General features: G+C 37.9%; 1 protein-coding gene across 5 annotated transcripts in view; it reads right to left on the bottom strand.

The window, feature by feature from the left end:
• PLD1 (phospholipase D1) overlaps positions 1-13619 on the bottom strand; it is a 211496-nt gene that overhangs the window by 98276 nt on the left and 99601 nt on the right. For all 5 annotated transcript variants that reach the window (XM_017955714.2, XM_009201360.4, XM_017955715.3 and 2 more), the window contains exons 9-11: positions 11391-11543; positions 7323-7472; positions 6524-6607 (exon numbers count right to left, since the gene is read on the bottom strand). In XM_017955714.2, the coding sequence (XP_017811203.2) occupies positions 6524-6607; positions 7323-7472; positions 11391-11543 (387 nt within the window). The remainder of the gene's footprint in view (positions 1-6523; positions 6608-7322; positions 7473-11390; positions 11544-13619) is intronic.

The raw sequence follows: 13619 nt of genomic DNA, 5'->3' as shown, positions 1-13619 counted from the left end.
AAAAAAATGATTGAAAGGATGGGCTCACATCTATAATCCCAGCACTTTGAGAGGCTAAAATGGGAGGACTGCGTAAGCACAGGAGTTTGAGACCAGCCTGGGAAACATAGTAAGACCCTGTCTCTATGAAAAAATTTAAAAAATTAGCCAGGCATGGTGGTTTATGTCTGTAGTTCCAGCTACTCAGGGGGCTGAGGTAGGAGGATTGCTTGAACCTAGAAGGTTGAAGCTGCAGTGAGCCATCATCATGTCAATGCACTTCAACCTGGGCAACAGAAGAAGACCCTGTCTCAAAAAAAAAAAAAAAAAAAAAAAGAGTGAAAGATAGGGAATCACTATAGGGCCTAGAGGCATTAAATTATATTAAATGAATAATAACTATTAAAAATAACTGTATGCCAATATTTGTGGTAATTTAAATAAAATAAACATATTCCTTGAATAAAATATTTTCATAATGAAAATAAAAAGAAATTGATACTGACTTCATAGCTACTGAAAAACTGAATCTGTAATTAAAACTTTCCCAAAGGGAAAACTACAGACTCTGCCAACTTTACAGAATTTATTAAATATTTGAATTTTATCAAATATTTAAGAAAGAAATGATGTTAGTACTACCTAAATTCTTCCAATAAACAAAGGAGGGAACACTCACTATCTTATTTAATGAGGTCAGCATTCTCCTCATACTAAAACCAAATAAAGACAATGCAAGAAAAGAAAACTAAAGAACATCCCTTATGATCACAGAAGTAAAAATATTTACCAAAAACACAGCAACTTACAAAAATAATGATCAAGTGGGATTATCCTAAGATACAAGGTTGGTTTAAAAGTTGGTAATCAATCAATGTAATTCACCACAGTAACAACAAAAAGGAGAAAAATATTATTATTTCAACAAATGCAGAAGAAATGAAGAAATTCAATATCCATTAACAATAAATACTCCCAACAAGTTAGAAATAGAAAAAAACTTCCTCAGTGTAATAAAGGGTACCTATAAAAAATCTATCTCTAACATCATTCATAATATAACACAACTGCATGCTTTCCTCTGAAGATTAGAAACAGGGCATAGATGTTCATTCTCACCACTTTCATTCAACATTTTACTGGTGATAACTAGCCAATGCAACACGCAAGAAAATAAAATATAAAGCATACAGATTAGAAGAGAAGAAGTAAAACTGTCTTTATTCATAGATCATATAATCATTACAGGACAATCCTAAGCAATCTACAAAAAAGCTACTAGCACTAATAAATTAATTTAGCAAGGTCACAAGCTATAAGGTAAATACACAAAAATCAATTGCATTTCTAGTTCTGTATGGAAAATGAATTTTAAAATATCATTTACAATAATATCAAAAAACATAAAATACTCAGTGAAAATTTTAACAAAATACGTATAAGACCTATAGCTAGAAAAATACAAAATATTGCTGAGAAAAATTACATAAGAGCTAAATAAGTGGAAGCCTCAATAGAGAAAAAGAAGAACAGAATTTGAAGTACCACCTAGCCAGTGATAAGTTTAACAATTTTTCCCCCTTTGATTCCTTGACTTGGAGGGAAAACTTGGAAACAGGCATCGGCACAGAGAGAAGTTCAAAAATCCTCTCGTTCAGGCTTGGGGAGAATGAAAAGGATCTCTGGTAGTGACAGGGCTGCAGTGGAGAGCCCAAAGGTACTAAAACTTCTGAGGCAGGGGAAATTTCCTCACCAATGGTGATGTAAATACGCCTGGCTTGGCTCTGGACATGGGTGCCATCAGAGAAAGCACATGGCAGAGCACAGTAAATAAAAACCCATCTTTCAGGCTAGAAGGCTAAAAAGGGAAGCCATGGGAAGCTAAAAACAGGGGAGAGGAGCTCAGAAAAGCAGCTCCATAAAGTTGTTTCTGATTTTCTGGCTCACTCCCAAGCTGTCTATGCATGGATTTCATCCTAAACATCACACCAAAGAGGCTGAGAACTGAACTGAGGAACAGACCACCATCCAAGTCTCAGACTGGCCACTAGGTGGCACGCATATGGGACAGATCTGAATAGCACCGCAAAGGCATTAACAACAAAACCGACATTAAAACAACACTCATAAAAGGCTGGTTGGAACTTTAAGCCTGAACTGAAATTGGTAAATTGCCCGCTAACACAAAAATACTAACATTCTCCACAGGATTCAAACAAGACTCAGAGTCTTATAACATAATAATAAAATTTTCTAGAATACAGTACAAGTACCCGGCACACAAAGAACCAGAACAACAAAAAAAAAATCTTAACCTTGTATGGAAAAGGGAATCAGCAGACGTCAATATCAAGACAATGTGGATATTGAAATTACCTACTTAAGGCTATGTCAGATATTATAAAAATGCTCTAAGTAAGGGTGAACACTCCTAAAATGAAAAGACAAAAAAAGTCTTACAGAAAAAGATATAAAGAAGGACCAAATAAAAATTTTCAAAGTGAAAAACACAATTACCAAAAACACTAGAAAAACAAAAGCAAACAATAAATCCCCCAAACCTCACAGGATAGGCTCCATACCAGAATGGAGATCATAGAGCAGCAGTTCTCAACCTTTTTGGCACCAGAAACCGGTTTCATGGAAGACAATTTTTCCACGGGTGGGAATGAGGGGGAAGGATAATTTCTGGATGAAACTGTTGCACCTCAGATAGGCCAGCAGGCACTATATAGACTCTCATAAGGAGCAGGCAGCCTAGATCCCTCACATGCATAGTTCACAATAGAGTTCATGTTCCTAGGAGAATCTAATGCCGCGGCTGATCTGACAGGAGGCGGAGCTCAGGCAGTAATTCTCATGCTCACTACCTCCCCCTACAACCTCCGGCTCATCTGCTGTGTGGCCTGGTTCCTAACAGTCTGGAGACTGGTTTGGTTTGGAGGTTGGGGACCCTGTCATAGAGGAAAGAGTCAATGAATTTGACAAATAAATAAGACACTATTTGTGTCATTGGAGATTCAGGAAGAGGAGAGAAAGAGGAAAGTTCAGAAAAAATGTGTAAAGAAATAATGGCTAACAATTTCTTAAATTTGGCAAAAGATATAAAACTACAGATTTAGGAACCTCAGAGAACCCCAAATAGGATAAACACAAACATCATAACCAAACTGCTGAAAACTAAAGACAGAAGGAAAATACTGAAACCACTCAGAGGAAAAATAACACATTACTTAGAGGGGAACAATCTATTCAAGTGACAGAGAATTTCTCAACAGAAAGAATGGAGGCCAGAGTGAAATGGGACAACCACTTTAACTAGCATGTACAAATACCTCTTACAACTAAACAAGAAGACTGACAACACCTCCCTCTCAAAAAAAGGGAAAAAATTTGAACAGTTAAACAAATGTCCAAATAGCACATGAAAATTTGCTCAATGTGAAATGATGTTCCTGACACAAGCTAAAACCATAATAAAACACTATTGTATACCCTTTGAAATAACGACTGACAACACCAAGGACTAGCAATTATGTGGAAGAATTGTAACTCTCATACATTGCTGGTGAAAATGTAAAATGGTACAACTTCCGAAAACACTACATTTAGCTCTTAGTATTGATAAAATGTGGTGAATTAAGTCTATCTTCTAAGATAGGTGTCGACAAACTATAGCTCACAAGTCAAATGTTGCCCATAGACTGTTTTAGCATGGCCTGTGAGCTAAGAATGGTTTTTATATTTTTAAAGAGTTGTAAAAAAAAATATGCTTCAGACACCATACATGATTTGAAAACCTTAAAAAAATATTTACTCTCTGGCTCTTTAAGGAAAAAGTTTACTAACCATTTTTGAAAGTCAGTGGCTTTCAAACTTTTAAACTTTTGGACCATAAACTGCAGACAGAAATACATTATACCCCAAACCAACAGCCGGTCGGTCAGTCTGTCTGTTTATCTATCTATCTATCTACAACCGAAATAAAAGTTTCCAAAATTAGTAGCCCTTATTACCACTTACATTGTACCCTTCCTTTCTTTTCCCTTCCCTTCCTTATCCTATCCTACGCCATTCTTTAAAAAAAAAAAAATACTGGTCACAACATACTAAATTATTTTAACAAACAATTACTAAAGAGGCTCAACCCATCATTTGAAAAACACTAACAATATTGAAACCAACTTAAAGAAAGTTGCATTTAAAACCAACTTAAATGCATTGAAAACATGTATTCTTTTACCTAGAATAGTCTCTGTTTGCGAGCCAGTTAGTAATGCAATGCTGATTTATTTTCTTTATAACCTTTGTCTCCAGCTCAACCTTTGTCTCTTCTGTTTCTCTACCCTTTACAAAATCCCTCTTTTAAAAATCTCTGTTCATTGATTTTTCTTTTGTATTCTCCTGTTTTCTTAATCCTATTTCTGACACATTTAACATACAGACTCCATACAGAGACTGTGGTAGATAACCCCAGTCTCTCAGGTCTACGCATATTAGGGTTTGGTTAAGTTTCTGAATGCTCCTTTTGGAATATGCTTGTACAACAAGAATTTTCTTTACTTGTTTGAGAGAAGTTACTGTGAAGGTTTTATTTCTAATGATGTGTTGTAATAAAATGGCATCCTAGTGCAGTCATGAACAAATGAATAACCTCCCAATTCATACTCTTGCTGAAAGTAGAGAGGACAACATTCAGGGTTCCATCTCTGTATACAATGTTTAATTGAATCAACCTAAATGACCATCAATGGTAGACTAGATAAAGAAAATGTGGCACATATACACCACAGAATACAATGCAGCCATGAAAAAGAATGAGATCATGTCCTTTGCAGCAACATGGATGGAGCTGAAGGCCATTATCCTTAGCAAACTAACACAGGAACAGAAAACCAAATACAACATGTTCTCACTTATAAGTGGAAGCTAAATGATGAGAACACATGGACACGTACAAGGGAACAGCACACACTAGGGCCTTTCAAGGGTAGAGGGAGAGGATCAGGAAAAATAACTAGTGGGTACTAGACTTAACACCTGGGTGATAAAATAATCCATACAACAAATTCCCATGCTACAAGTTTACCTATTTAACAAACCTGTAATTGTACCCCTGAATTTAAAAGTTAAAAAAATTTTGGTGTTCAGATACAAAGCACGAAAATCTAGACTCAATGGAAAAATTATTTTTAGTCTCTCACAAATATTTTTTTAAAGAATATAGTACTCACTGGCACAAATTTATTATCACAAGTGTTTATAAAATATTCAACCAAATAAATAGCTCCTAAGTATGAAACATTTTTTCTTCCTGGTAACTGACCGAAAAGAGAAAATTTGGCAAGAATAGAAAGACCAGAATTAAGCTCCTCCACAAGCATGAGCATGCTGGCCACCACATGCCCCGTCTATCCCCTCTAGATCAGTGATTCCCAGCCGACAGGGATCTTGCATCCTCTCCCAACCCCAACCAGGGAACATCTAGCAATGGATGAAGATATTTTGGTGGTCACAACTGGGAACTTACTACTGGTAGCTAGTGGATGTCACTAAACATCCTACGATGCATAGGAGAGCCCCCTGCAACAAAGAATTATCTGGCCCCAAATGTCAATGGGGCCAAGGTTAAGAAAGCATGCCTTAGCATTATAGATTTCCAGACAACTGAAGCAAAAGATGTGTTCCCATTCTTGAATTAGATATTGATATTGCCCACAAAACCTAGAATTAGAAGGGAATAAATTATGATGATATATTAACAGTTCATGTAAGGTACCTTTTGGAAGAAAACTGGATAAGGGGCAATTCAGGCAACTACTAATAAGTTCCTAGAAGGAAAACACATTTTAGACATTTTCATTTCCATCATAGCCAGTGTTAGCATGTGTAACGGGTTTTAGCTTTCCAGGCAGATAAATGATTGGAACTGAAGTCAGACTAGAATGCCTACACCAACTACAGGAGTAAATTTCCCAAGAGCTAAATGAGTTTCAGATATGAGGCTTCTGGTGACTTAAATAAGCATAGCAACTCTTATGGACACTTTTTTAAGGTGGTCACAAAGTTGAAACCGGATGTATCTCTAGAACAGCTGAGGAGGCCTAGTCATTACAGAGGATATTTTTACAGTAACAGGCAAGTGGAACTATTTCAACATCAAAGTCACAATCTAGAAGAAGTATACTCACTGGCCCTCATGACAGACATACCAAAATTAGAAAAAGACACCCAAAGACACCATTACCTCTGTAAGTGGACTTGCATTACAGCATAATCTTTACTGACATGAACACATGGAAGTCTGCTTCCAAATGCAAATATAAAACCTAATTGTTCAAACTAAGTATTTTATGAATATTGTTGAGGCCAAGGTTTTTGAAAAGGCCTTTCACTGAAGGCTTAGTCAATTGGTTGAGACTCTGGCCAAACCATCCATAGATACTGCTGATTTTCATATGTGTAATTCTTGAACAGCACTATACCACTGTACATTTCTAAACATAGAAACTTCCAGAAAAAATTCCCAGGGACAAATACTAACCACCAATCTGTGATAAAAATCTCTTCATTTGCCTCTTCCATTGCATTTGCCACATCTTCAAAATATCCTTTGGCATTAACATACCTGAAAGACAAGTTTATTGTTCTTTTTTGTTATTAAAAAAGAAAAGAAACGAAACTTATCTTATGGTAAAGCAAAACATGGAAGCCACTGCCTAGAGTCTCCACATAACACACAATCATCATTGACTTTGTGTACCTGCAAAACAAGGATTGAAAATACCAAGTTTCCTCTGCTGCCTAGGAAGGGCAGTGAGTGGTAAGCAGCCTGATTTTTCTCTGCTTAGAGAACAACAAATTTATTGAGCCTCATCATCATAAGGAGCCAGATGAATTCTCCTATCCTGTTGAACTTACATACAGTTTTTCTTCTGAGACTGAAAACAAATTAGCTTCCAATCCACGGGTAGAAAAACATGCTACGCGTGACTTTATTTAAAAGAAATATCTAGCAAGTAAATGCTTTTTCCTAAATTAGGGCTAATGACTTAAATAAACCTTCCATTTGCATCATTAAAGAAATGTATGAAGTTAGCTTTAAAATTCAAACTTCAAACTCTAAAGCTAGCTAAGTTCACCATGAAAAATCTTAAAAGCAACAATTGAAAAACTAATATATAATCAGGTAGTCCTATAATTATCACAAAAAGAGAAGCCTTGTTAAGTATAATGCATAATCTTTCACAGTTTTGAAAATTGATTCCATGTGAATTTAGGACAGTGTAATATTAGATGCTAGGACTGCCTTGGCAGGCTTAGAGCAATAATAACTAACTTACCATTTAGCTAAAGCATTCTCTTGGATAGCAGCATATGACCCAAATCGATGATCTTTGAGAAAGTTGGTGCCATGTTTCTGGATGAATTCTTCTATAGCCCCTCCCCACCAGCGAGCATGTCTATAGCTGTTGCATTTTAAAATAAGTGTCCTTTAAAGAGAAAGCAGAAAGTTGAAAAGAATAGTCACTCTGTTCTATCTCATGCTCTTTTTTATTTGGTAGTATACCAAACATAAACTGAAAATTTTAGACAAAGAACATGAAGAAAGCAGGCATTTAACATTTTTTGGTAGTATTTCTAGAAATATATTCAATATAACAAAAATAAATGTTCAGGTTACTTATTCATTAACTCATGCAAACATGCATAAAGATACTTACCATAGACCTAGAGCTGCGTGCTAGGCCATGAGGAGGATAAAGAAAGAGGGGTAAGGTGAGGATCTACTTTTAAGTGTTAGAGAGCTGTTGGCTCCTGTAGAGCAGTGGTCCCCAACTTTTTTTGGCACTGGGGACAGGCTTGTGGAAGGCAATTTTTCCACAGATGATGGGGGGTAGTTTCGAGATGAAACTGTTCCACCTCAGGTCATCACGAGGTGACATGATTCTCACGAGGAGCGTGCAGCCCAGATCCCGCGCCATGTGCAATCCACAATAGGGTTCGGGCTCCTGTGAGAATCTGATGCTGTGGCTGATCTGACAGGAGACTGCAACTCAGGTGGTAATGCTCCCCTGCCCACTGCTCACCTCCTGCTGTGCGGCCCAGTTCCGAATAGGCCATGGACTGGCACCCCGAGGGGGTTGGGGATCTCTGCTCTAGAGGACACTTCCCTTTGTGCCCTCTAGTATCCATTCCCTCAGCTTCTGGAAATATCATCCCAATTGTGCTTCATGACAGCCATCCCTTCTCTTCAACAAAGCTAAGCAAAATTGCATATTCCATCTTCCTGGTCCCAGAAGGTGGTTCTGGCATGAATATGTTGTGCATTTTCTGTTTCATTAATCGTAGGAAAACTGTTCTTTTTTGTTTGTTTGTTTGTTTGTTTTGTTTTTTGAGACGGAGTTTTGCTCTTGTTGCCCAGGCTGGAGTGCAATGGCATGATCTCGGCTCACTGCAACCTCCACCTCCGGGGTTCAAGTGATTCTCCTGTCTCAGCCTCCCAAGTAGCTGGGATTACAGGCATGCACCTCCACTCCCAGCTAATTTTGTATTTTTAGTAGAGACGGGTTTCTCCATGTTGGTCAGGCTGGTCTTGAACTCCCAAACCTCAGGTGATCTGCCTGCCTTGGCCTCCCAAAGTGCTGGGATTACAGACATGAGTCACCGTGCTGGCTTTTTTTTTTTTTTTTTTTTTTGAGATGGAGTCTTGTTCTGTCACCAGGCTGGAGTGCAGTGGGGCAATCTCGGCTCATTGCAACCTCTGCCTCCTGGGTTCAAGCAGTTCTCCTGCCTCAGCCTCGCAAGTAGCTCGGACTACAGGCAAGCACCACCATGCTCGGCTAATTTTTGTATTTTTAGTAGCGACAGGGTTTCACCATATTGGCCAGGCTGGTCTCAAACTCCTGACTTTGTGATCTGCCCACCTTGGCCTCCCAAAGTGCTGGGATTACAGGCGTGAGCTACTGCACCTGGCCAGGAAAACTGTTCTTTTGCAATAATAATCAATTAAACATATTGATATCAGAAAAAAAAAGGATACTCATGTACATTTGTTCATCCATTCCTATAACAAATGGACATGAGTATCCTTTCAGCCATTCCTGAGCAAATGTGAGGACTTGCTCAGGAATGCCAGGAGGGACTCTCTTGCTTCCACAGAATTTGGTGTGAGTGTGGGAGGTGGCCATCTTGCTACCACAAGGGAATCAGTCACGCTCAACATGGCTGATAAGTTCTCTTTGGTATAAGCCAGTTTGCTTTAGATTTTTCTGTCACTCACAACTAAACGATCCTAAACTCGTACAGAGTTATAAATGCTAAAAAAAAAAAAAAAAAAAAAATTCAGAGTGGATTCCAGAAAGTTTTTTTCTTAATGCCAAGTGTCAGAATTCTGCCTACTACTAAGAGGGAAAAATAAGTTATCCAAATTTGAAGTTTGAAGGAAAACAGAGTGTTGGAGCCAGCTGTATCCCTGCCATGTAGGCAGAAATCTACCACCATCCCAATGTAAGAAGACTATGGGTGAGGAGGGAGGTTGCTTTTTTGAGGAAATGCAATGATCCTGATGAGAAGCAGGGAAGGGGGCTGTGTTCATAGATTCTAAAAGAATTATTTATAAAGATTAACCATGTCCAAACTGCTTTCCTCAATATGTCAGAGGTAGATGCTGGCTTTTGTCTGAAAGTCATGAAGCCAGGGGGAGGCTGCTGCTGCTGGGCTGTGGAGACAGGGGAGGAGAGACATGGTGGAGCTGAGAGGAGTGAAGCATCCCCATCATGTGTGGTAAAGGAGGCACAGGTTTCTAGGGATGAAGACAAGAGGGCACAGGAGGTGCCTGGGCTTGACCCATCCTGCAAGGACTACTCCAATTGAGCTAAAAAGCCTCTGAAAAACAGTTACGAGATGACTTTACAGAAGATACAAGTAACAAGATAAGACATTATTACAGGATGTAAGTCAGAATCAAGGGGGAAAAAAAGAACTATTCCAACCATGGACATAAGAAAAGCAAAGGGAAAGAGGCAAGAAAAAAATGCTGCCTCCATAGAACCTGCAAGGCATATTAGGGAGGAATTTCAAATAAACGCAGGAAAATAAATGCCCTTCAAAAATAAGTGGGGAAATTTGGCCTTATTTGATAAAATCATGGGGGGATCTTACACCAGGAAGGAAGGTAATGAAACCTGGATGTGAATGGCCTCATTTGGCATTGACATACGAATAAGCGAGGGTGGGAAATGCAGATGAAGTGGCCAATAAAGTAAGGGACCAATGAGAACTGTGGCCAGACTTCTGTGGCTCACTGTAAAACAGGAATGTAGGAGGAAGGTGTAATGGCAGCACCATTATATTTCCAGTCACAATCTTAAATGTTCCATTCTCATAGAATATCATCAGGAAGTTCAGCATCTTTTTATACACACACACATACACACACACACACACACACAAACATGTAAATTAGTAAGGGAATATGAAGCTATGTTGTGTATGTGTACAGGGAGAAATGCATATATAGTCATATACATGATGGTGAATGAACTATATAGAGACAAATGGATATATACGTATAAAGACACACATACATGATATAACTACAATCTTCCAGAAAGATCACATACACATGTATTCACTAATAAAATCTATAATAAATAAATGTACATGAGTGTCCTTTCAAGATATCTTTCTTGGCCAGGTGGGATGGCTCAGGCCTGTTATCCCAGCACTTTGGAAGGCCGAGGAGGGCAGATCACTTGAGGTCAGGAGTTCGAGACCAGCCTGGCAAACATGATGAAACTCCGTCTCTACCAAAAAATACAAAATTTAGTCGGGTGTGGCAGCGGGCGCCTGTAGTCCCAGCTGCTTGGTAGGCTGAAGTGGGAGAATTGCTTGAACCTGAAAGATGGAGGTTGCAGTGAGTGAAGGTTGCAGTAAGCAGAGATTGCGCCACTGCACTTCAGCCTGGGTGACAGAGTGAGACCCTGTCTCAGAGAAAAAGAAGGTATCTTTCTTAAAATATGTGTGTAACAATTTTTATAAATCAAATCACTCTTTTGGTGTTTTGTTAATTAAAGAATATTGATTTACAAAGTAAAGGTTTCATTTATTTTAAAAATGTGAACTATAGCTCTAATCTATCTGTTTAGTAAACTGGCAAATTGAGTAGCAATTTCTGTTAACATAGGCAAACATCTACATACGCGATTGTTTATTCTGACTCTGTTGCACACAGGATACTCTTTAAAATATATACAAGGAAAAAAGTGGTTTCATTACATTGATGGAGGATGAGCTCTAAATTACAATTTTCTAACCCTTTTTAAACTCCTTTTTTACTTAAGGTTAAGGAAAAAATTGTTTTTAAGATATTTTTGTGGAAATCTTTTTTAAATATTTGAAACTTGTACCTTGAAAGATTATCAATTCGGATTCCATATTTCGTTTCTGTCTCCTTCTTCCCCACCTTAATTTTGAATTCTTTGTCTACCAGCAGGACGAAGGCAATGGCACCGCTGTCTGGTTTCATATACAGTAAAAAGGAATCTTTCACTATTAACCATCTGTAAGAAGGTAGTAAGTATTTTAAAAGTTGTGTTGAGTAAATAAAATGAGAAGAACTAATTATTATGACAAATCTTAAGTAATCACTCTGGCAGACTGTAGACATAATTACATTTTCTACATAGGAGATTTATTTATTTTTAATCGCTATGAAACAAACAAAAAACAACAACAAAACCTTTCTATTATGTTTTTCTAAGAAACAGTGTAACAAGTAATTCACAGTAATTCATTAGCTCTTTAAACACTAATGGCAAAACCGGAGGAATGTCCCTAATATTGGCAGGTAGCACTCACAGGATGCATGATAGGAAGGGTGTTGAGGGAAGTCAGGAACCTCGAATGGAGGGACCGGCTGAAGCCATGACAGAAGAACACAAATTGTGAAGGTTTCATGGACATTTATTAGTTCCCCAAATTAATACTTTTATAATTTCTTACGCCTGTCTTTACTGCAATCTCTGAACATAAACTGTGAAAATTTCATGGACATTTATCACTTCCCCAGTCAATACTCTTGTGATTTCCTATGCCTGTCTTTACTTCAAATCTTAATCCTGTCATCTTTGTAAGCTGAGGATGTATGTTGCCTTAGGACCCTGTGATGATTGCATTAACTGCACAAATTGTTTAAACAATATAAAATCTGGGCACTTTGAAAAAAGAACAGGATAACAGCGATGTTCAGGGAACAAGGGAGATAACCATTAGGCCTGGCTGCCTGAGAGCTGGGCGAAACAGAGCCATATTTCTCTTCTTTCAAAAGCAAATAGGAGAAATATCACTGAATTCTTTTTCTCAGCAAGGAACAGCCCTGAGAAAGAGAATGCATAGCCAGGGGTAGGTCTCTAAAATGGCTGCTCTGGGAATGTCTGTCTTTTATGGTTGCAGATAAGGGATGAAATAATCCCCGGTCTCCCATAGTGCTCCCAGGCCTATTAGGACGAGGAAATTCCCACCTAAGTAAATTTTAGTCAGACCAGTTGTCTGCTCTCAAACCCTGTCTCCTGATACGATGTTATCAATGACAATGTGTGCCTGAAACTTCATTAGCAATTTTAATTTTGCCCCAGTCCTGTGATCGTGCCCTGACTCCATTTGTCTTGTAATATTTTATTACCTTGTGAAGCATGTAGTCTCTGTGACCCACACCCTATTCATACACTCCCTCTCCTTTGAAAATCACTAATAAAAACTTGCTGGTTTTGCAGCTTAGGGGGCACCACTGAACCTGCTGACATGTGATGTCTCCCCCAGATACCCGGCTTTAAAATTTCTCTCTTTTGTACTCTTTCCCTTTATTTCTCAGACCGGCCAACACTTAGGGAAATAGAAAAGAACCTATGTGAAATAATGTTGAATTATCGGGGGTGGGTTCCCCCAATAGAAGGGCAAGACCAAGGAGATGGAATCCATTTACAGTGAATGCAAATGGTAACTTCATAAGGCTGCATATAGCAACATGTATTCCTATTTGCCTGCAATTATGGAGTGATTGACTGAATTATTTGAAAACTGAAGTAACAAAATGGGCATAATAGCGCATATCAAAGTAAAGCACTCTAGGTACTTCCACATTATGGAATAGTAAGGTTGGAACGTCTGAATATAAAATAAGTAATACTGTAAATATAGCATGGGAACTCAGCATTTAAAATATATCTATAATAAATCTCTACTGAAACTGGGAATTGCATTATGTTTTAATGGCTTTGTAACTTGGAATTTAATGTAGACAAACCTACATTGATTTCCACATAGTTTCATTTCATTAATTTGTTTTTTAATACATAAGCTATCTCCTTTCTAATAAAAGGGCATAGAATGGATTTAGGATAACTTACAGCAAAGAACATATGTGGTATAGCTCAAAAAAGGAAAAATGTCAAGGTCACAGAAAGTAAATACCTAAAATACCTAACCACAAAGGTAAATATAATTACAGAGATGACACACTCATGTGGGTATAAGCTTCCTGGTTTTTCTTGTCAAATGAATAAATTAAAGAAATAAGTGGATTTCCTCCAAAACTAAATTCCAAACAAAGTTTCTCATTTGGGACCTGACATAAGACA

This window comes from Papio anubis, chromosome 2 (genome assembly GCF_008728515.1).
Source record: "Papio anubis isolate 15944 chromosome 2, Panubis1.0, whole genome shotgun sequence".
Taxonomy (NCBI): Eukaryota; Metazoa; Chordata; class Mammalia; order Primates; family Cercopithecidae; genus Papio; species Papio anubis.
This window is presented reverse-complemented; position numbering and strand designations above follow the sequence as displayed.